The sequence below is a fragment of the Pteropus alecto genome, unplaced genomic scaffold, assembly GCF_000325575.1.
Source record: "Pteropus alecto unplaced genomic scaffold, ASM32557v1 scaffold135, whole genome shotgun sequence".
Classification (NCBI taxonomy): domain Eukaryota; kingdom Metazoa; phylum Chordata; class Mammalia; order Chiroptera; family Pteropodidae; genus Pteropus; species Pteropus alecto.
In genome coordinates, this window is record NW_006438076.1 from 731,562 (window position 1) to 755,782 (window position 24,221).

At 43.4% G+C, this 24,221-nt stretch overlaps 1 protein-coding gene and 1 pseudogene across 7 annotated transcripts in view; one reads left to right on the forward strand and one right to left on the reverse strand.

The window, feature by feature from the left end:
- The window catches only part of FLI1 (Fli-1 proto-oncogene, ETS transcription factor), a 113,615-nt gene that overhangs the window by 13,829 nt on the left and 75,565 nt on the right, over positions 1 to 24,221 (reverse strand). For all 7 annotated transcript variants that reach the window (XM_015592057.2, XM_025049142.1, XM_025049144.1 and 4 more), the window contains exons 4-5: positions 23,780 to 23,983; positions 15,442 to 15,507 (exon numbers count right to left, since the gene is read on the reverse strand). In XM_015592057.2, the coding sequence (XP_015447543.1) occupies positions 15,442 to 15,507; positions 23,780 to 23,983 (270 nt within the window). The remainder of the gene's footprint in view (positions 1 to 15,441; positions 15,508 to 23,779; positions 23,984 to 24,221) is intronic.
- Positions 3,995 to 4,113, forward strand: LOC112482521 (annotated as a pseudogene).

Below are 24,221 nucleotides of genomic sequence, written 5' to 3' on the forward strand. Positions count from 1 at the left end.
TTCAAACTTGGAACTCATAGAAAAAAACATCCTGGATCAGATTTCCTTTGCTCAAGGATCTTGTCCTGGAATCCAACAGCGCCTCGGCTCAGTACTGGCCCTGCTGAGTGGAGTATAATGGAGGTACTGTTTAAGATAGTGTAAGTGCAAAGGGAAAAAAGACATATGAGAAAAATGCTTGAAAAAATGGATGGTTATTAAGTCTGAAAAGTTTGGAGAGGCAAGTGGCACATTCGCCAGGCACAGCCCCGCCACAGTCATGCAAAGCTTCCTGCCGAGCCCGGACCTCTCTTTTATTTTGTTTCTCCTATGCGCTCAGTGTCTAAGTGACATAGAAGTCTAAATGACCTCTTTATTTTGATAAAGCCTCAAAGTGGGATTTCTGAGCCAGCCTTATGTGGAAAAGCGATTCATACTGACTAGATTAACTGGATGTTTGCCAAAACTCCCCTCCATGTTGGGCCATGTAGACACAACTAAATTGCATACTTTTGGGTCAGATCTGCCGGGCAGGGAAAAGAAAACCTAGCAATTCAGTTAGGTGACAGGGCTTGAGGATAAATGAGAGGTGGTCTGTGTTCAACCCTCTCCGCTCTGCTGAGAGCCCTGGTCTGAACCTCTTCCGCTGACATTTCAAAGTGAGGTCGCTGCTCTGTGTTTCTGGCCATCGAAGATGCAATCTTGTGTCCCAATCTTGTGCACAATTAAGCTTTTGCATCTTTTTCTTCCAAAGTTCTGCAGGTCAAAGGCCCCTTGTGAGAGTCTCATGTTTATTGCTCTTGTCCTGTTTAGTCTTGCCATGTGTTTCTTTGTGTACTCATCACCCTTGCTTGGTGATGATCTTTTGGCAGAGAAGGACTGTGTCTTTATCACTTTTGTTTCCCTCTCCTACCCCGGGGTTCTTCCTCTCCCCCAACTTGCTGGACCTAATCAATATCTCATATCCCGCAACACATTCATTCACTTAACAAAATTGTGTTAAATATCTACTATTGTGCCAGACACGGTTTTCTGTGCTACAAATACAGTGCTGCCCCCTTATCCATGGTTTCACTTTCTGCAGTTTCAGTTACCCACAGTTAACCACAGTCCAAAAATATCAAATGGAAAAAAAAACAATTCATAAATTTTAAATCGTGTGCCATTCTGAGTAGCATGATGAAATCTCGCATTGTCCTGCTCTGTCCTGGCCAGGACGTGACTCATCCCTGTGTCCGGCATCTCGACGCTGCAGATGCCCCCTGCCCCTCAGTCACTTAGTCGCCCTCTGAGTTATCAGATCAACTGTCCTGGTATCGCACCACTTGCGTTGAAGTCACCCTTATCTTACTTAGTAATGGCCCCAGACCGCAGGAGTAGTGATGCTGGAAATTTGAAATATGCCAATGAGAAGCTATAAAGTGCTTCCTTTAAGCGAAAAGGTGAAAGTTCTCAATTTAATAAGAAAGAGAAAAATTGTATGGTGGGGTCACTAAGATCTACATTAAGAACAAATACTCAATCCATGAAATTGTGAAAAAGGAAGATGAAATTCTTGCTAGATTTGCTGTCGCATCTCAAACTACAAAAGTTATAGTCACAGTGTGTGATAAGTGCATAGTTAAGATGGAAGAAGCATCAGATTCTGGGTGGAAGCATCAGATTCTGGGTGGAAGACGGGAACAGAAAACATGTTCTGACTGGCAACAACGTGTTGTTCCAGAAAGCACTGAGCCTATATGAAAACTTCAGCAAGGGATCCCTTGAAAGGAGTGACACCAAGCCATTGGTTAAAATAAGATATTGAGAGAGAAAGGGACCATATTTATGTAACTTTTATTACAGCATATTGTTATAATTGTTCTATTTTTTATTATTGTTGTTAATCTCTTACTGTTCCTAATTCATAAATTAAACTTTATCATAGGTATTCATGTATGTATGTGTGTATAAGAAAGAAATGTAGTATAAATAGGGTTCATTACTATTGGGGGTTGCAGGTGTCCACTGGGGTCTTGGATGTATGCTCTGTGGATAAGGAGAGACTACTGTACAGTGATGTCTAGACAAACATCTTTGCTCAGTGGAACTTACATTCAAACAAACAGTAAACTACATTGTAGATTACAAGGTGATGAATGCTTTGGAGAAAAATAAAACACGGGAAGGGGAGTAAGCAGTACTGGGTTGGGGATGGCCTCACTGAAAATAATTTGAGCAAAGACTTGATTTTTCCAATGTTATGAAAATAGAGCTCTCTATAACGCTATGATTTTCTTATGAAAAGTGACTGGATCACTCTACACTGATCTCAATGATCTTCTGGTAAGTGAATTCCTTTTTATTTAGTTCTTTATCTAAAATGAGAATTACCTTGTGTTGGAAGACAACAAAATCAGCTAAAAAACTTAACAGTGTCTTTTTGATGTACGGGTGAGGGAATGTAGCAGATGAGCTGAGCCTAGTCTATTAAAGAGTTCACCAATTTTTGCATGTGTAAAATCAGGCTAATTGCCAAATCTGCGGTCTTAGACTCACACTGACTTAGAATTGCCATTTAAATCAAGAAACATAAAATGCAAACCCTTCCTATGATTTGCCTTTTGATCTGGATCTGAAGTGGTTTTCAGGAAAGGGCAATTCTCTGGGGTCAGTGTGGGAAGAGTGAACAGGTGAGTTCGTCCTGAAGGAACAGGCCATCTCTGTGGCCTGGTCGGTGAGCATGAAATTCTTCCAACCTAAGTCCTGAATCTACACAACAAGAGCACAGTAGTGAAAGAAAAAGAACTATTAAGTCTTGGTAGGTGGAATGTGGTCTCACTTACATAATAGAATCAGAGGCTTCTTTTTCAGACTGGAAGCTACCTCAGACATTATCTAAACCAGACATGCAAATTAGCACAGGACTGGAGGCCTGAAGCCCGAAAGAAATCATATATAGACATATAAGAATTTTAATAGATATTGAAAGTATGAGTCATAGCATAAAAACTTCCTTTCTCTAAAATCCTCTAGGATATTGGGCAGGACTGATAATTATTTTACAGGCAGGCCAAAGACATTTCAAGCTTAAATATTTTTCAAAATAATACCAAGAACGATTTTCATCTCTTTGGAAGAGTAGTACCTAAATCTTATCAAGCATAAGGTTGTTTGTGGTGTTATTAAAGGCTCTCAAAGATTTTCACGGGAAAGAATTCCATTATTTCTCTTTAATCAGTTCCAAACAGCAAAGAGAGCTCATTGCAATAGAAAGAATACTGAATTGGGATTTAGAAATCTTTGGTTTGCTTCCCATCTCTGCCAGCTATGAGCTGTGTGAATTTGGGCAAGTGACTTAATGTCTCTGAATCTCAGTTAATCTATCTAATAAAAGGGAGATACTTGGGGGAAAATAATTCCTCTAAAATTTAAGAGTTTGGAAAAGCAAACGGCTTGTTTGATCCTTACAGAGTTCTGTTGAGAATTATTGAGATCGTGCATGTAAAAATGCTTCATATACTCCAAAGTATCCTATAGAATTATAGCTGCTATACTCTTCCAGATTTTAATTTATTGGAGAGGAGAGGTTAATCTTTCTTGTTTTGACCAAAGCTAATTTCCTCTGGTTCTTTCTTTAGTGGAGCAAAAGGATTGAGTGGATATTTGATTGTGAAAGACTAGATTTTCCTTCCTCAATGACTCTATCAATTGTCAATGGTACTTACTGAATATCTATAAGCCTGGGAATAGGATACAGGAAAAAATTCGCAATTAAAGACTATAAGGTAATCTTGTAGTAATTAGGTAATTAGGTCTGTGGATACCTTGTGAGTGTGGTTAAGGTTCAGAGAAGAGATTGTAGTGTTGGGAATAAGGGAAAAATATCCTGAAGCGGGTGGAATTTGAATTGGGCTTTGAAGCCTGTGTTGAATTTAGATAATGTAATAATCCCACTTAATTACCACTTTCTCTTTAGAGTGTACCTGACACAAGAAATTGAACTCTATCAAAGAGGCATGTTAAACTTTTTATTGTCTAAGGCCATGCCACCCTGAACAAGCCTGATCTCATCTGATCTTGGAAGCTAAGCAGGGTAGGGCCTGGTTAGTACTTGGATGGGAGACCACCTAGGAAGACCAGGTGCTGCAGGTGTAAAAAAAAAAAGTAATTGTAAGCTGATAAGGTCCTTGCAATCTGTGAGGTCAACCAAGGATTGCCCGGCAAAAAAAATCCCAACTTTTTATTGACCCTCAGCTTACAGATCCTCAAAGACTTTATCTCTCCCCCCAAAGAAGAAATTCTTCATGAGCTTAGATAGGGGCTTCGTTAATGAGAGTAAACTGTTACATTTGTAAAAGAATAACTATATTAAAATAGCAAACGATACTGTCTATGCCTTTACTTTTCACTAGAAGATGCTCCAAACCCCTACAACTCTGTCTGGCAGGAGAGAAGCTTCGCTCTTTTTTCTTCATACAGAGAGGTAGATGAATAGGTAGCATTTGGTTTATGAGCATAAAACTAAATAAGCTTCTTTTAAATACTTTCCAGCTACTACTGCCCCCAAACAACCTCCCAGTAGAATTTGTCAATCAGTTCATTCCACAAAATGAATGTATTTGTAATACTTTGTGTTGAAGTGGCCACCAGTGGGCTATCTGGAGCACTTATGGACCTAGCCTTTTCTTTCCAAAGTACTTTGGGACCCCTGCTCCTCAAAACAGCCAACAGGGGTCAGTTCTAGTTTCTATAAAAACTGAAGCCACATAGCAATGGAAATGGAGTTACATCAACCAAGGCCAATTTCATTTTGAATCTTAGCTTTGCTCTTTGGAATGGGATGAAATGTCTGAGTCAAAGTGAAACTTGGTAGAGATGGGAGGCCTAAAATAGTAACAGTCAAGAATCTGGAGATGAATTGGAAATGCATAACCCAAATGTCTCAGTTAGTAAGTGTAAAATGCCACTGAGACATTGGTGTAACTGTGTAACTGTTGGAGCTCCACCCCACTGAGCACTCATGGTCATGGGAGGCCCCTCCCTGGCAGTGGCGGGAAGAGCCTTTGTATGGCTGAATCTGACTGCATGGGTGCTCTAAAGGTCAAGTTGCTCCCAAATACCTTTCTCACAGCTCTGCACCTTTTCCCCTTCCTGTCTGAGGTTTACTTGAAGTCATTTTTCCCTTATTAAAATGTAGCCGGGCTCATGCATTCACTGTCACCAACATTACTGCTGCAGAGCAAGTTGGTGCCTATCAGATAGATTCTTGATTTCTCCAGGGAGCATCTAAGAACAGCTTTAATAAACATAAAGACAAAAGACATACCCAAGGAGGACAGGAAGGCCCACGTGAGAACTTCTAAGCAGCCAAGTATAGGACCAGGGGCCTGGATGCCTTCTGGCACAGGGACAAGAAAGGGCCAACACTATGGTGGCAGAAAGGGTACCAATGCAGAGTAACGAAGGGATGTTTCTTCTTCATTAAATATTCAAGTAAAGCCCTGGCTCTCAGTAGTGGGGGTGGTGTGGGGAGAGAAGATCTCAGAAGCAAAGGAAAGAGCTTATTCTAAGGACAAAGATGATAAGTTCCAACTTCTTCCTCAGCTCCTTCGGCTACCAATGGCGCCTATGAATTGAGAATAGATGGAGGTGGCTGGAACATGCTGGCATATGTCTTTAAAATGGTCCCAGGTGATTCTGATACCTTTCTTTCTCCTCCTTGAGAAGCATGGGTCAATAAAGCTTACAGAGGCAAGGGACTGCTCACCTGTTGTAATTTGAGGGAAATTTCATGACTAGATTTACGGACCAAATATCCACCTCCCCTCATTTTAAAAATTAAGTTTTGCAATCTTTACTGATAGTGTTACTCAGTATATCAGTTCCTTTTCTAAATCTTTTCCTTTATTCTCTTAAGTGTAATATCAAAAAGATAAGTAATATTAAACAAATCATAAAACATAATAATGAAAAGGACATCTGTGAAATCACCAAATTGCTTTGTGAAATGTAAGAACTGAGTATATTGAGTCAGGTTCCTGATATTTTGGACCATGGAAGGAATCTAATCATATCATCTTAACAACTGGATGATGTCAGCTTTATGGAAGAAATGGACTTTTCCACGGGGCAGTGGATGGAATAGAAAGAGGCAACTGTGGAGCTTCGTCACTATTTGGGCGGGGAGGGGACTGCAGAAATGGACTCTGTTCTACTTCGTCCTAGCTTTGTGATTTGGGCTTAAGCTATCTGTGCCCCAGTTTTCTCATATGTGAAAAGGGAATGATAATAGTACCAACTAAATAAGACTGTTATGAAGTATAAGTGTGAAGAGAATAGAAAAGTTCTTGGCACGTGGTGAAAACTTAGTAAATCTTAGCACGTATCCTTATGAGGGAGGGAGAGAAGAAAGGTAAGGGAAGGAAGGTTGAAGTGAGCAGAAGTTCAATTTCCCCTGCAATACCACTTTTCTGTCACTTGGTTCTGTCCTTGGCCTCTTTTCTCATTGACACCTATAGCAAGAAGACTCAGATCTGAAGGGCCGCCCATGGGAGTTTGAATTGATAAAAAATAAAATCGGCCTAAAGAGTGAAGTAGAACTGCCACCTTGTGAATGAAATCAGGTCTTGGTGATCTCTTCCCTCTACTCATGGGTAGGACTGATGGCAGCTCAGAGGATTCTCCTTGGGGTCAAATGAAGGGGAAGTTTAAGTCAAGGTAGAGAGGAAGGGTAAGTATCATGCCCATATTTGCAGTGGACGGAACCAAAATGTCACTCTCATGTTTAGAAACATCGCGAAGTGTTGGTTTTACAGAAAATTCTTAGGGGGAGTAGTGTAAGGCATTTTACCTATAATTTTCATCCATCCATCCAATGGCCTTGTCTAAATTTCTACCTCCAAAATGCTTCAAGTCTTGTAAGATAAGACTGTTATGATAGAATCTGCTGAATGCTAAATTGGAAAACCAGTAAGTCCAAACAAAGTGTGGAGAAAAGGGGGTGGATGAGACCGTACTGAGGAGAGGTCATCTGACCTGGGCCTTACATGGGGAGTGTGGCGTCCTAGGATATGGATGGGCTGTGGGGTGAGACAGAGAAGGAAGGGTGTGACAGACTAGGAGAGATGGGGAAACAGTCAATATTCTGTTTGAAAATGGACTGGACAGGAATCGATTCACATTTGAAGGATCAGCTTTTTGGTAAGTCCCTAAATAGGCAAAACTGTCTTGTTGGGCAAAGCTGTCACATCTCTGAACCCCGAAGAGATCTAGACTGTTCTGGGACTTGTGTCTCTGGCAACTCTGCATAGCTGAATCTGGGCAGCCTTCAAATATGCACAACAGAAGAGTTGGTTTTGCCTCAGAATCCCTCACACTGTGGTGGCAAAGTCAACCAGTCTGAGTAACTGGAGGATACAGAACAGAGAAGTGCCTGCTTTGAACTCCAGGTGGTCACCTTGGTTGTGCCTGTCCCCTGCACAACTCCCGGGGTGCCAAGGCTGACATGCATGTCCCTCTGAGTTCTCTCTTGCAGTGAGACATATGTTGATGTATTTCTTTAAAATAATTGATTAATCAGTCAAACACAGAAACTGAAGAGAATGGTCATTAGAAGATACCTTTGTATATATATTTTAAAATCCTGAAAGGAATAAAACGTGAATAATTTGAATTACTCCCGAAGTGGAAGAACTCCTTCAAATAAGGGAATTTGTGCCTTAACTAGAACTAAAGAAAAAAAGAAGTGCCCTAACAAAATTCCACTATATCTGCCTCCAAAAAGGCAATGATACAATATTAAAAGTCGTTTGCCTCATTATCCTGGAACAAGTTTACACTTGTCTTAGGAAACAGGCTAAGTGTTTCCAATAATTTAGAGAAAGCGTGTCCTAGTCACTGTGTAACCCACACATGTGCGATAACGGTGCACAGAGCACACCCATGGAAAAAAAATAACAGTTCTTTTACTTAGAGAAAGGAAGGATAATGGTTACTTAGAAAGTGTCCCAGACAAGCTGTCAAATTGAATTCAGAGAGCTGGAGTCTGACTCCAGGACAGGGCTGGCTGGCTGAATTCCCTGGGGACTGGGGTTTCCTGCCTGCTACGGCTTAGAGACAACGATTCTTTGTTTCCAGCTCTCTCTCTCTCTCTCTCAATCTCTCTCTCTCTCTCTCTCTCTCTCTCTCTCTCTCTCTCTCTCTCTCTCTGGTAAACACACACACACACACACATACACACAAATGCACACATGCACACACACATGCACACATGCACACAAATATGCTGCTCTCTAAAGAGGGTCAGATGGAAAGCAGACAAAACATTAACTCTGGAATTTCAAAGGAAAACAATTTAAAAAAAAACAACCAAGAGAGCAAGCTACTGTCTATTCTATAATCATAAATCTTGCCTTTGGACCACAGAAACAGCACACACACGCGCATTTAGCAATCACCCCTACTTTTGCTAAAAATGGATTAGAGGTATTTCATCATAAAGGAAAAATATATAATGACAAAGTTCTTAACAGGCCCTCCTGTGAGGCCTCAATACCCTCCAATTTAAGTGCATGTTAGTTGACATAGACAGAGCCTGTGGAGCCACATAACCTGCTGCATAAGAGATGTTATTTACTCCCTAAAAATAACAGGAGATTACCTCACAGTATTACAGGCCTTTTCCTATGGGCACATGTGTTCCAGACCACCCCCCACATGCCAGGGCAACGGTACACAGCCCACACCCACAGGGAACACTCCACCCAGCCTCTCTCCCGCTCAGGATGCTGCCCAAAGCCCACCCTCCCACACATCGCCCTCCTTCTCATCCAGTGCATAGCTTTAGGAATAAGTATTCTGCACTCATCTATATTTTTTTTCCCATCAAAACAATACTTTTTGGGTCAGCTTTTAAATTATAGAACATTTCGAAGATATAGACTAGCAGAGAGGAAAGTCTACTGGACCCTGAAGAACCCTTCATCCTGCTTCAACAAGCATGAACTCACTACCGATCTTATTTCAGCTCTACTCCCATCCACTCCCCCTCCTTGGCCTTGGTTATTTTGAAGCAAATCCCTGGCTCTCGGCTCCTTTGCTGAGCTTCCTGTCTCACACTGAGACATCCAACTATACTTGGACTTTCAGTTTCATGTAAGCCACCAAAAGCCCCACCCAAAGCTCCTTTCCTCACACTCACGTCACACTGAGTCCTTGGTGTCCCCACAGGGCATACTTGTACACACTCCCAGGAATTCACCTGGGTCCCTGCCCCTAATCTCAATCTGAAGACATGGGGCCCCCAGCACTGCAGCACCCCCCACCCCCACATACACACAGGACAGACTCAGGCACACTGACTGCTGTCTTCAGTGTCTACCGTTGTCCCTTCCTTCCAATATCCATTTCCAGCACTAAGATGCTGCATATTTCCAGAGGCCTCCTTTCGACCTCTAAAATTAAATCAGAAAGGATGCCCTATAGAGGATGTAAATGCAGGAGGAAATGGCAAGATTTGCTGATATATTACTCAGACTCCAATACAAAGTATTAATTACTTACTGACCTGTCTGTATCTCTGACTATAAGCCCCCTGAGGGTAGGTGCTGGCTGTGCACCATATTTCCTGGGCTCAGCCTAGTGTCCCATATGTAGTAGGTTCTTAATAAATGAAGAGATGAATGAATAGGGAGGAGAAGGGCATGAATCACGGATTCTAAGTCCATTCCCGACTAAGGCACTAAGTGACTTCAAGTTCTGCCACTTGCTATTTACTCTCTGTATGGCCTTGGCTGAGGCCATACTTTCTCTGGCCTCATGTCTCTTCTGTCACTTGCAAGGTTTGGAGTCGATGTTCAACTTTAGCTTTTAATGATTTTTCATCTCTTCATTACTTTCAGAGAACTTCTTGTATATAGTGTGCATTTTCCTATTTGATGATTTGCAGTTCCATATTATTTCTCAAGAGTTCCATATGTGTCTCTTCCTAAAAAGATTTTAAGCAACTTGGCTGTCTCCTCTGATATTACCATGTCATATGAAATGGCATGGTATCCTTCACAACCCTTGGCAGTGTGTTAGTGTATAGTAAGCCCTCAAAAATATTCTAATTATTTTGCAATAATGATATAATTACTGTTATAATTCATGGATCTCACTTAAATTGAGCACTTATTGGTGTGTCAGACACTGTGCTAAGTTATTTGTGGGTATTATGTTATCCCTGAAGGGACACAAAAATTATCCTCATTTTATACATGAACTTAGGCAGAAAAGAGTAAGTGACTCGTCCAAGGTCACACAGTTCATTTGCGTCCAGAGCATGAGTTTTTAATCAATATGCTATAATGCTGAAATATGAGATCAATATCTGCCTTAGGTAAATTGAGAGCCTTAATTAAAAACGGTTTAAGATGTTGTCAGATGCCTGAATTAAGTATGCTGAGATAATGATGTGAGCAGCATGGAGAGAGGGAAACTTGAGCCCTGCTCTGCTTTGAGACCTGGGAGACTTCAAACAAACCCTATCATCTTGTTCGCTTTCTCTATAGCATGGGGTAATAATAATACCAGCCCTGACATCTCACTGGCATAGCATGAGGCGTAAATGAAATAATGGACCTGCCAATGCTTGGCCAACAGTAAAGAGCTGCAAAGGGTTGTTGCTACACGCATGAGCCTCTGCCATCTGGAAACCTCCTCAAGAGAAGCATGGCTCTCGTTAGCATGATCTTCGGTGCCTGCTAGGCATTTCTCTATAAAGGATGCAGAAAGGAGTTTCTCCAGCTCTCTTTCCCATACTTAACGTGTAAGCAGACAGACCTTTTATCCATTAGCCAAGGAAACTGCTGGAGATGGCCATTCTGCAGGCAGATAATCTACTCACAGTGAAAGCAGTTTTGCATTCAACAGAAGGTCATGAATGGCTTCCCAGGCTGGGGCTGGAAGCTCAGGGCTACACGGGCCATGGCAGGTTTATGAGTTCCAGGAGTTAATAAACAAGGAGCTCAATATCCTCTGACTTTTGGAGAGTCAGAGGTATTTAAACAGATCCAGCATGAGGACCTGAGGAAATGAGGGTTTAGGCATGCAAAACAGCTCCAAAGGAGAGATCTGCTGATTCTTGCATGCTGGTTGTCTAGCTGAGGCCACAGGGAGGGCCCTAGGGCAGGGTTTACCCTGAAAACAAGGTGGAACTCTGACCTGTGACCTCGGTAGATGCACTTGCACCCCAGTGTGGAGGGCAGAAAGAACGAGGTTTGGAGAATAAGTGGTCCTGGCTCCAGGACCCACTCCTTGTATGTACTTGGAGAGCCATCAACTTTTGGAATCCCACTGTCTTCCCTGTAAATTCAAGTTACCACATCCCTACTGTTTAGATACACATAATGAGGACATATAAGGAAGGAATTTCTGAGATGTGAACTGATGCACTAATGTAAAGTTGTTGCATCAGTGATAATAACACCACCATCGATGACAAGGATGAAAAGGAACCGATCATGACCAGGTGGTCCCTTCACTCAACCTACACCTTCATTAGTGTACCAATAGGTCCTGCTTTTCCTTTGCTACGTTGATATGGGGCCATGAAAGGTCAAGATCAACTGCCCAGCATGTCTCCAACAAAACCTGTGGCGGCTCTGAGATGAGTCTTGCTTTCCCCTTTCTAGTCTGTGCTTGCAATGTACAACAGGGCTTCTCAATTTTGGTTGCAGATTATCAGAGAAACCTGAAGAGCTTTAAAAAAATTTCCAGTGCCCACATGTTCTTTCTAAAGAATCTTCATTAATTAGTCATGTTTGGGATCTGATCATCAATATTTCAAAATGTTATTATATTTTTTATTTTGATTTTTGCATTTTTTATTGTGGTAACACATACACAGAATTTATCATTTTGACCATTTTTCAGTGTGTTTCAGTGACATTAAGTAAATTCACATCGTGCAACCACCAGCAGCAGAACTTTTTAGCTTACCAAACTGAGATTCTGTCCCCATTAAACAAATGATAACTCCTCATCCCTCCTCCCCTCTGCCTGGGAACCACCATTCCACTTTCTGTTTGCCTACTAAAGTGCCTCACGCGAGTGCAGTCAAGCAATATTGGCCCTAAGGCATCAGTACTTTTCAAAAGCTCTCTGGTGATGATTCTCTGCACAGTTAGGGATAGGGGGTAGTGCCAAGTAGGGGTTGCCTATGAATTCGTCTTTGGGAAAAGATAATAGATAGAGATCGAGATAATAGTAGGAAAACTGCAGGAACAGACAAAAATAATGGGAAAAAATTCAAATCTCTGCCCAAACCACACCTAAGCCAGATATCATTTTTGTGAAAAGTCAGAAGGAAAAGGCTGTGTTTGTCAGGGGGAACCATCTGAAGCCAGAGATTTTGAAACCTACAACCTGTATTTGAGTCCTTGCTCTGCTGTTGAATCGCTGTGTTGCCCTTCACTGAGCCACTTAATCTTGCCGAGCCTCAATTTCTCTGTCTGCAAAATGGAGATAATAATATCTACCTTCCAGAAATGTTGCCAGACTCAAAAGCAGAGGCACAGCATCATATGATTGTGTCTGAGGCATCACAGAATCCTACTAGATAACAGTGTGGCTGCTATTGCAAATAGGCAATAATTGCTTCCATCTTATTTTATTCAAGTGCATTAGCCTTGACAACTAAAGGTAGAGAGAGTGCAACTGTTTTAGCTGAGTCCAGTCTCTGACCATAGAATATTTCATTTTAAGGGGCTTAAAGACTGTTATAAATTAATTTTTAAAAACCAGTCTTACTTCCTGAGCACAAATAACCTTTAGAGAATGCAATCACTTTCAAGAGACAAGCTGGAAGGGTGATTATGCCATGTTAAAGTCAAAAGGTATTCTAATTTGATAAGTGCATTGAAGAAGCATTAATAGACATCATCTCTTCAACTTCTTTCCTTTGTGCACGATGCCAGCACCTGCCCTATGGGAAACACACACACACACACACACACACACACACACACACACACACACACTCATGCACAGCTCTGGTGCTTTAGATGAACTCTGGGTTTGTTTGGGGCTCTGTGTGTGTCTTATTTAAACAAGATAGAGCCAAGGGTGCATGATGTGTTCTCTTTATTTTTCCATTTCATATTTTAAGAAATAAAGGTAGAGATTAGGGAAAAGTAGAGGAGAGCAAGGTGGAGGGGAGGGTGAAATGGAGGGAGAGAGAAGCCTGGTTAGCTTTGTCTTGCTAATGTACTTTGTTTTGTGGCTGATGCCCGTTCAGACAGATTCAGACCACCTAACAAGGGGGAGGCAGCAGAGCAGCAAGACAGCTCAAGTGGAAAGCGTTACTGGGGACAAAAGATGCACCTGCAAAGCGCAGCCTTAATGGTCTCTAGAGGCAAGGGCCGATGTTGGGAGATAAATGCCCGGCACCACCTGAATGAGGTCCTGGCCGCATGCGTTTGCCTGGATACTACAGTTTATTCATTTTAGAAGAGGGGTTGCTACCCAGCTAGAGCAGGCTGCTCCTGCAATGCCTGAATAAGCCCAGTGGCCTTACAAATGCACTCACTGTAAACAAAAGGGCCAAGGGAAGAAAATGCAGTATGGCAGGTAGAGGAGAGGGCCGAAAGCTAAGACCCCTGGAGGAGTAATAAGTTGGTTATTAATGCAGTTCAATTCAGACTAACTAGCTTCTAACCTAAAATCTGTACTTTAAACCCAATATCAAAATTTCTCTCATTGGCTTTAACCCAGAGTCATTAGTTAATACGGATTTTGTCAGTAAGACTTAGCCTGTGGGACTGGAGGAACTTACAAAGATCTTCCTTCTTTCCCTCCCTCCCTTCCCCATCCCTCCCTCCCTCCCTTCCTCTCTTTTTTCCTTCCTTCCTTCCTTCCTTCCTTCCTTCCCTCCTCCCTCCTCCCTCCCTCCCTTCCTCTCTTCCTTCCTTCCTTCCTTCCCTCCTTCCAAGAATTGGGTCCCTATCTGAAAATGAAATGAAGTTCCATGAATGAAACAGATTGAAGCGAGTGGCTCTGAATGAAGGCAAAGAGCTCCAAAGTCTGGGCTTAACCCAAACTGATTTAATTTAGCCCCTTTATTTCACAGGAAACTAAGGTTCAGGGGGTGAAGCTATTTCCCCAAAGTAAGCCAAAAGTGCCCTGACCTCCAATCGAGTGTGTGTCACTATAACACGTTTTCTCTCATAGATATTTGCAACGTGATGTTAAATAGGTTATCAGGTAAAATGTGTCTTGGACTGTAGAATGAGTCGATATAACTTCAGTTTTCATGGCAAAATTTAATAAATCTGATTTGGAAAGGAAAACACTAGCATAAATAGGACTAGCCCAGGGTAGGGTAGGGAAGAAAAGAGTATACAAAACCCACAAGCTTACAATCAGATTCATCATGTATATTTACTTCATTAAATTTTTGGTCATCGTCTGATTATAAATTGTAACAGGAAACATAAAGTCCTATGTGATCAAAGTGTGACCTTAGCCAAGACACCCTGGCTCTTTAGGTCTCTGTTTCCTCCATAACCTATGAAAATTTTGAACCAAATAGTTTCAGAGTTTCTTCCCATAGAAGAGCCTTGTGTTTCTCTGAAATATTATGCTGTGCTACTACTCTACATACAACCAATACCAAAAACTTCTGCCTTTATTTTACATCCTGGCAGGTGTGCATTAAAGAAAAAGTAGCTAAGGAGAGTCTAGGCAGAGGGAATGTCTGCCATACTCCTTTTCATTCTTCAAGACTCCACACAAAATTTCCTTCCTCCAAGGAATTTTTCTTTTGCCCTGGGTGAATTTCTTTTTCATTCATTTTCTCTCTTAAACCATGCATTATTCACTTGTTTAAATTTCTGGAATTTAACACAGTATCTGAAGTGATAAATCTTTACAAAGCTGTTTCATAAATAAAGATATTGAGAAATGTTATTGTAATGTTTACTAAAATCCTCACTGGCAAAAATCGTTCGCTGAAACCTCTTTTTTTTTTTTTCTCTTTCTCTCTCAATCAAACCAAACCAACTAGATGAAATCCCCAAATCGCCACTTTAAAATTGCTAAAATTTGTTTACAAAAGAGAAAACAACCTTTCAAATGCGGCATGGCAAAGAATTCCTGAAATCTTTATTTCATTATCTTCAACTGAGAAGAACTAACTTTCAGCTTTGAAAATGAGCAATATCCATTTCATTCTAAAGCCAACACATTTTCTTTCATGGAGTGACAACGTCAAGCCATAACTCTATGATATTACTGCGAGGTATTTTAAAACTTTGTCTAATTTTTGCAACTAGTGGTACAAGTAGGATAAGCTTTGGCTTCTCGCCTCTTATGCTAGAAAAAGCTGAGTAAAACGAGAGTTGGTGCTCAGATCTGAGGCTCCGCACACCCATTTTTACAGCATGGAACTGTGCCATGCCCGGTACTGAAGAAAATACTGAGTGCATGAGAGAATAGACTCACCTTCTTTGACACTCAGTCGTGGGGATTGGTCTGTGTGGGAGGTCGTATTATAGGCCAACAGTGAACCTGAAAGGGAAAGCAAAAGCCGGTTATGACCAAGACATTCTTCTGAGAGCAAGCGTAGGAGAATGGAGTGGGAAGAAAAGAGATGAGGAGAGGAGAAAAGGGACAGATGACTTGTTCAAAGAAAAAGTTAATGTAATCCATTTTGGGGACTGTAATAGTTTCCTGGAGTTAGAGTCAGAGTCAGTTAGCACAGAATGCTTACAGGTGCAACACCACAAGCCCTCCCCAGCAGCCATTTATGGTTCAGAAGTTCTTGGGGTCCATACCATGTTGTGGCAGGAACAAAGGACAAGGAATCAGAACCCTGGGGCCCGGCCCAGTTCTGCCACTAACACCCTGTAAGCAACTTTATCCTGGATTTCTTCATCAGCAAAATGAAAGGGTTGAACTTCAGCAAGGCTGGCAAACTTAAAGACCAGATAGTAAATATTTCAGACTTTGCAAGCTAAATATAGTCTCTGTCACATATTCTTCTTTGTTTTTGTTTTGTTTTGGGCATGGGGCTGAGTTGGCCAGAGTTGGCCTGCCGTTTGTAGCTGGCCAGGCCCTGGAGGAGAAGACAGTACAATCCTTTCTGCTATGATGGGCTCTGAGTTTATGTGCAGGTTCTTTCACAGGTGAGTGAAAGGTACTAAGTCACTGTGTTAGGGGGCTGGAAAGGGGGTAGAGGTGATAATTCTCCCAATAGTAACTTTTGCCTCCTTTTGCACATGTCTAAGAGAACACAACTAAACATGAGGCATCATACATTGAATTTTCTGTCATCCCTGGATGGTGATATACAATCTTTTAATATTAAACTTTAATGTGGACCTAGTTTGTATCAGGCACTAGTGTAGGCATTTTAAAGGCATGTTAGTTTTTTGTTGTTGTTGCATATAAAAAAAAAATCTCCCCTTTTCCCCAAACCTAGTCTTGTTCCTTAGTTTTAAGCAAATTCAAGAGTTTTATTTTGTAAAGTGTAGGTTTTTTTTTGTTTGTTTTTTTTTTTTTTGCAATTCTCTTTGAGATTCTCCTGGAGAAACTCTAAAATGCTATCAAGACCAAAGCCGGGATCTGCCTAAGGACACAGTAAGCTTGACATAGGTGTTTGAGGCTAAAAAAAGTCTTTCAAAACAATCCTTTTCCCTGTGGATGAGTGGACTGACTTGGGTGCCAGGGCTTGGAACAGGGAGTGGCCTGTCAGACACTCCTATTTTTAGTCTCAAGTCATAGAAGGGACGCAGGAGTGGAGCTGCTGCTCACCCAGCTGTGGGCGTTTGGTTCTGTGCCGCAGAGAAAATGTGTGGCCTTCTCGGCCAGACAGTGAGGGAGAGACTTTTATAAAAATCATCCAGCTGCCTAGGACCTATGACTCCTGGCTTGGGAGACTTAACTTTCTAGATCTGAAATAATGCTAGCCAAAAAAGAGGAGTGATAGCTGGTGGTAGTATGAGCCGCTAGTTGCCAGAGTGTGGATACGTGGATGTGATTTTGGAAATGAGACAGTCACCTGCACGTAACATCCAAGAACTACGTGCATTCAGTTATTCCATTCTCAAAAATATTAAGGGCAAAGTGAGGCTAGGACCCCATCTCAATACAGTTATTATGCAAATGAAAGTTTAAAATTAGACCTCCCTCTTACCACTTATTAGCTTTGTGACCTCCATCAGTTTAATCTAAGCCATAGAATCCTCATATAAAAACATGGGTTAATAACACTTACCTAACATGGCGTTGTGAGGACTGAATCAAATAATACATATAAAATGCTCAGAAAGATCCTTGGCTCATAATAAGTGTTCAATAAATGCTAGCTATGCTCATTACTATTTTTATATGCCCTCTCCCACAGACACCACAATTACATACAATAAACCTTTATAAAAAGAGTTCGCTGAGCATTAGTCCTGTCCTTTGGAATTAGAGTTATGAATGGGTTCTGCTGCAATAAGAAATAATCCTCCATGACTGGAAGGAGGTTAAGAAACGGAACCAAACGTTCCAAGGGAATAGAAAAAAGTCTCAGGAGTAAGACCAAGAATGTCTGCTTCTCTGTCCCCGACATTCTCTCCCTCAGGCTGAAACCTCACGGCTGGAGCAAATAAAGAAAAATGATGGTCTCGGAGGAGCAAACTGCCTGAGTCATTAGTGCAGATTTAGCTGAGAGCACGAAGCTTAGATAAACCACATTTATTAAATTTCCCCCATGGTGAAAGTTCTTCTTCGGGCACACGTGAATTCCACAGGAAACTCCCAGAAAGCCAAGAGAAAGGGTCATTTGACCTCTGCAAAGCTTGCATGAAATACATATTTCATGGTAACCTAGGAAAATGATTCACCCTGAAGACTGTTCGTGGTTCAAGTTTCATTTCTATAAAGAGAGGCTGCCTTCCCCAGGAGGGGCTGGTTAGGGGCATCTAACCATCCTCCCAAGAGACTAACATTCTCTTCTCTGATTCTTATTTAGTTCTTCAGGCTACAGAGGGTGGCAGGGGCACTCTTTTCTTAAGGGAATTTGTTCTGACGTGAAAAGTTCCTCCCTGGAGCCTGGCCTCCCGCTCTGCTCTGTGGCTTCGAATTTCTTTCTCCAGATTTGAGCATCCTTCTGTGTGGGGTTAATGAGCTGATGAGTTCCTACACTTTCCCGACACCCCCTCGTCAGATCAAACAGGCTGAGATGGGGCGGAAGGAAGCCAATACTCGTGGACCACTCACTGTGCTAGACGCTTATGTCTATTCTCTCACTTAATCCTTACGTGAGCCATGGGAAGCCAGTATCACATGATTCCCCTTTAACAGCTGAGGAAATCAACATTCAGAGAAGTCAACTAATTTGTCCAGGATCGCACAGCCAGAAAGCTCGGAAGGCAGGAGTTCCATTCTCCACCAGCAGACCCTGCAGCCTCCAGACTAAATCTAAGAAATAGACAGCACTCACCAGTATATTGGGAATTATTACAGTGGTTACCTTGGGGGAGGAAGGGGCGGTGACAGAGAGAGGGCCTAAGGGGCCTCTGGTCTAGTCCTTGACCTGGGAGTGCTTATACGAGTGAGTCGATTCACTTTGTGATAATTCCTCGAGTTGCGCATTTATGATTTTTGCACTTGCCTGTATGTTACACTTCAATTAAAATGTTTAATTGCTTCTTTATGTATTAGTGTACGTATGCAGGAATATGTGTATATCTATTTATTTGGGGCCCTGAAAAGCATGAAGTGGCTGTTGTGGAGAATGGAATGGTCTCCCTAATGTGAAAACATGAAGACAAAATAAATCTCCAGTTTTGAGTCCTTCTGCCACTGGAGACAGTATTTGAGATCTGAAAGAAGATGGGAATGAGCAGTGTGCAGCTTTGCAGGTGTGGGGCAGAATCCAACAATCGGGCTTTCTTCAGCTCCATATTGGCCCCACCTAACCTGCTCTTCATCTCAGACACCTGGAGCGGGGCAGGCAGCGGTGTCCCAGTGCCAAAGCCTTTGTGTCCTGCCTCAGAGAGAATTCTCCAGTGCCCCCCTCCCCCAACAGTCAGCCTATTGAATCTGGGTCTCCCTTTTCTCTCTGTCAATAGCTCTGGAGGGGAGAGCAGAGGGAGGAGGGAAGTAAGGCCTGGTTGACTACTGCGTCCAGGGAAACCTGGTCCTTTGTTCGCTGGGACCCTGCTCTCCTTTCCTGGCCAGACCCCGGGCCTGGAAGGGATGATACTTCACCCGCTGAATGGCCGGGACCCATCACCTTTGCCCGACCATCTGAGGCTGCCGGTGGGAAGGCCACAAGATGCAAAATGTGTTTTCCATTAGACTTAAATTAAAAATGGGAATCAAGATAGATACCTTCTCTGTGGTCTCCCTGTCACACAACATATTTCATTCTCTGGTGCCGCCACTATTTAAAAACGGTCTCTTAGTATTTTTCACAGGTCAGACCCAGTTATACATATAGAACCCAACTTTATATGAAATAAAAAGTGACTCTTTTTTTCCTTCTTTTGCTTCTGGCTGCCCCACCCAGGACCTTTTGGGCTCCCAGAAACCCCAAACTCCCCCCTGTGGATCTGAGCCTGAACTGCCAGTTGGGGACAGCTCTCACTTCCTTTGAGGTTCGGCCCAATCTCATTTCCCGCAGCCCGCGGTCTGTAAATACGGCCTCTGCCAAACTGGGGTGTGCCTGAGAGAGATACTGTGGGGCCGCCAGTCAGGTCCAAAGTGTGGGGCGCCGCGGGGAAGGGAGAAGGACAGGGTTAGTGCGGCGATAGGTTTGGCTTAATCTGCCTCATTCCAGGAGGCCGCAGGAAAGTTTTCGGAAAGCATTTATCTCTTGGTACAAACAAAAACAGAAAATGCTGTGGGGAAAGTGGCCTGGCTCTCAACGTGGAAGACCCCGCGGAGCGAGGCCGATTCTAAAGCAGCAAAGGGAAGATGAGTGTGGCGCGGGTCAACTCGCGCTCCATTCGTTCACTTCGCCTCAGGGGCGAGGCTGTGGGCCAGGCTTCGGCCTGGGACTTAAGAGGCCCGGGCCTGAGATGCCAGGCTGCTACCCGCTGGAAGCACGCCTTTGAGTCAGTTTCTGAAGCACTCCGGGCCTCAGTTGCTTTGGCTTTTAAATGGGGATTATAAACAGTTGTCTACCTGGTGTCCACAAGGGGGCATCCTGTGTTTGTAAAGTGAGTGACACCTGGGAAGATGCTCATACCTGAACCCTGGTGTTCCTAGGACACTTCGGAATCATCCTAAGTACTGTATGCATCTTCCCAGGCCCAGCCCTCACGGTCCTCTTCACATTTCGAAAGTGGGCAGTGCCACAGAGGGACAATATAGAGGACGGCCACTCCGTTGGGAATAGCTGAAAAGCCAAGGTCTGAAGGCCAGCACCTCCAGGCAGGCTGGATCAATGCTAACATGCCAGGCCATCAGATAGGGTATAGAGGAGCTTGGGGTGTTGCTGTTTATTCTCCCTTCTAGAAAATACACTTGTAATTTAAAATTTGCTATTTGACATTTAAAGTATAGCTTCCCTCCCAGACGACTGGAATAAATACTTAAGCACCTTTTGTGCAAGTATAGATGTGATGCCAGAGTTTCATTTTTTTTCTACTAAAGTCCAGAAAGATCAGGCACTTTGGAAAAACAGAAGGGGTTTGGAGCCTTCTGACATACGGCGAAGTTCTCAGGTCGCCAGTTCTCTACTGACTTTTCTTAGCCACACCGTATTTCCTCCATCTGTGTCAAGGAGTTCAGCTATTTTCCTTCCATGTCTTGCAAAGTCTGTACCCCATGCTCCTCCTCAACAAAAAGACAGGTGACAAAGCACAAGACATCAGTGTTCCTTCCCCCTGCCTCAACTCAGCTGCCTCTATCTCTTTCCCCAAAGCGCTGGCCTCCCCGCCTGAGCACAAAACATCCGCTGGAAGTCAGTCTGGAAAAACAATAAGGTGTTTAAAGACACACTGGTAGACACTAGGGGGTTCCCAGCAACCCAGGCAGCAGACAGCTACCAAGCACATGACCTCCTGTAGTGGTTTAGCAGCCCTACCGCTTCCCAGTGCTACACGGTTCCAGAGGCTGGAACCTGAAGGTAGACAGCAATTCAAAAGAAGCATGTATCAAAATTGTTTTTCAGGAGAGCAGGTCATTTTAAGTCTAGATTCTGTAAAAGGCCTCTAGACTAGTCCCCGACCTTTTTGGCACCAGGGACCAGTGCTCCTATGAGAATCTAATGCCTGATGATCTGAGGTGGAGCCGAGGTGGTGATGCTGGCACTGGGGAGCAGCTGCAAATACAGATGAAGTTTTGCTCCATCATCCATTTACTGCTATTTGTCCCAGTTCCTAACAGGCCACGGACTAGTACTGGTCCGCAGCCTGGGGGTTGGGGTCCCCTGCAGTCCACTATTACAGTACTAGGCTGGAGCATGTTTTTCCCAAACTTAATGCAAGCATTTTAATTTTTGCTTTTGCGGGCAGATATGGTTTTTATATCAATGCACACACCACTCTCTATTGAGCTGTTTCCCTCAATATTGTATCATATACATACTTTGTTCCATCTCCTCGCAACTCTGGAAATTCGTTCCACTAATAATCTCCTTTCTGGAAAATTCTATTTCTTTATTTTTTTAAATATTTGATTGGGGCATCTTCTTTAATGTCTACAAATATTCTTAAAAAGAATGAAGGAAAAGAGAAGCCATTCACACTTTTCCTCGGCCTGCTACCTATACCCCCCAAACACTACACTCTCACACCTCCACTTCTTCACCACCTGCTCACTGCTTTGCTCGTATTATCTGCTCTCCTCCAATAGAGAGCCTCTTTAATGGTTACCAATGACCGCTTTATCAAATTCTTGGGCCCTTTGAGCAGGTGTTGGTCTTACTTCAGGGCCTGTGGCTTGGGTTCTTCAGTTACCGTAAGTCCTAGTGGGGATTTGTGTTGTTGATGGCTCTGCCAGAAAGCAGGGCCTGGGGATCACATGGCAGGAATGGGCTTTCCCCACCTCGGGTCAGAATGTGCTTGAACATTTCCCCTCTAAGTGTTCTGTGCACGCTGTCCACGCTGCTGCCATCCATCTCTTCTCCCGCAAAGGAAGAAAAGGGGCCAGTGATTCCTGGGCCTCCTGCTATATGATGCCGGCAGAAGAAGAGAGGCAGACTCGGTCAGCGTGTTTTGCCTTGCTGGTTTCTCCTTCGCAAGCCCACCTCCGCTCCTGCCCTACCTAGCTAGCATCATTGCAGGACTCTATGCAAAGATTCTATTTTTAAAAAAATTCTGTAAACACTTAAAGGCTGAGAAACATAGATTGTTAGAAAATGCTAATTCTCCAAAGCTCAGAAAAACTGGGTGGAAAATTGTCCTCCTTTTTTGAAATGGTTGTTTCTCGGGCTGACCTCGTGTTATAGCAAGACTCAGACATGAGGTAATCACTCTGGTGTTAACACATACTGCATCATCCACACTCTCCCAGTGGTTACCAGACGCTTCGGAGAGGTGACCAAAGAGCCCAGAGGCACCGGTGGAAGCTTCTGAAGGCATTTTTTAAATTTTTTAATGTTTAAAGCCAGCTTGTATGTGTCCCTACCCCACACAGATGATTACACGGATGGCAAGTTGAAGACCCACTGAACGACAGACAGCAAATGAAGAACCAACTAACCCAGAGCCCAGGAGACCAGGAAAAGCAGCTCAGAGGCACAGTCCTAGTATCTCAGCTTTGAAGGGGCTTAAAACCACCCAACTCCTTCCCTTGGAAGCTGAAGTCCTTCATGGTTCCCAGCAGCCTTGGCCATTGACAGCAATCGCTGCATCCCGAGGCTGCTAGTCTATCTTTGGGCAGGGCTGACGGTTAGGAGGAGTCCACATCTGTTTTCCTGTAGCTTTAACTCCCAGATCTTAATACCATCTTTCCTGAACACAGAATAATCCTTTAATACTTGGGGTCATTGATATACTACCTGGCCTGGATTTCTGGCGAAGAGTTAGAGCAAAAGTTATTCGCAAGCCTAAAGGAACTCTGTTCTTACCTCTGTACGTTTCGTATCAAATGAAATACGTGTAAAGCGGTTGGGAGCTTGGTGCTACAGAACCCTCATATTGGAGAAGTCCTTTGGATAACTGCGCACTTTCTTTCATAAACTCACCCTTACCAAAGCTCTTTTCCTTCTGATTGTACCAGGAGGAAGCTTTCGACAGATCCTTAGAGGCCTGTAGCATCTGCTACTCTCCCTGTTTAGCTGAGACAGGTGTATGGATAGCAGTAAAGGTCGGGTTCAGAGGTGCCAGAGTGACCTCAAGGACGAGAAGATGTTAATGTGTAACTTTTCAAACCCTTAAATCCTAAATGCATGAATCTAGACTTACTGTAGAAACTCTAAACACTGCTTAGGAAGATACCAGCTGGGGCACCCATTTATAATGATGGGGCTAAGGGGTTTCTGGGAAAGGCTTCTCGTGGGAAGTGTGTGACCAGCCTCTGGCAGACCCCTCTGGGCCACAGCTCCCTACTTTTTCTCCATTCCTCATTTTACTTCCCTTGACACCATGGGACTGAGTCAGCCCCCTTGCAGTGTCTGTAGGAGCCCATATAACCTTAGTAACTTTATAGGCACAAACCTGCAGCGCCTGCAGCATCTGCCCAACATAAATTGACGGCAGGGAACCCGATATCCTTTCCTGGATTGGCTCCTTAGGAAGCTAGTCTCGTTGGGAGTGGGCCTTGCAGAACTCTCTCTGAGCCCTGGGGACTCAGGCTGCCCGGGGGTGTTTCACTGCCCAGAAACAGATAGGGCACTTACTTTCCCTGAGGTAACTGAGGTGTGACAACAGCACTTCTGTGTTGTAGAGGGAGGTGGCTCGAAGGAAGTCTTCCTTGTTCATTTTACACAGTTCTTTGCCATCCATGTTCTGGAAAAAGGCTGTGTCGATCTCCATCAAGCCATACTCCTTTATCGCCCACTCCAGCCACTGCCTCACATGCTCCTGCGTCCACAGCGTGGGGTCTGCAGGGAAGAAGACCTGTTAGCAAGGGCTGCAGGCGAGCGGCTCCCTCCGCTCCATGACGCTGGACAGCCTCTCTCTGTCTTCCTCCCTCCCCCTTTTCCTCTCTCTCTCTCTCTCTCTGTCTCTTGCCTCTCACGACGCTGGACAGCCTCTCTCTGTCTTCCTCCCTCTCCCTTTTCTTCTCTCTCTCTCTGTCTCTTGCCTCTCTTGCCTCTCTTGCCTCTCTTCTCTCTCTTC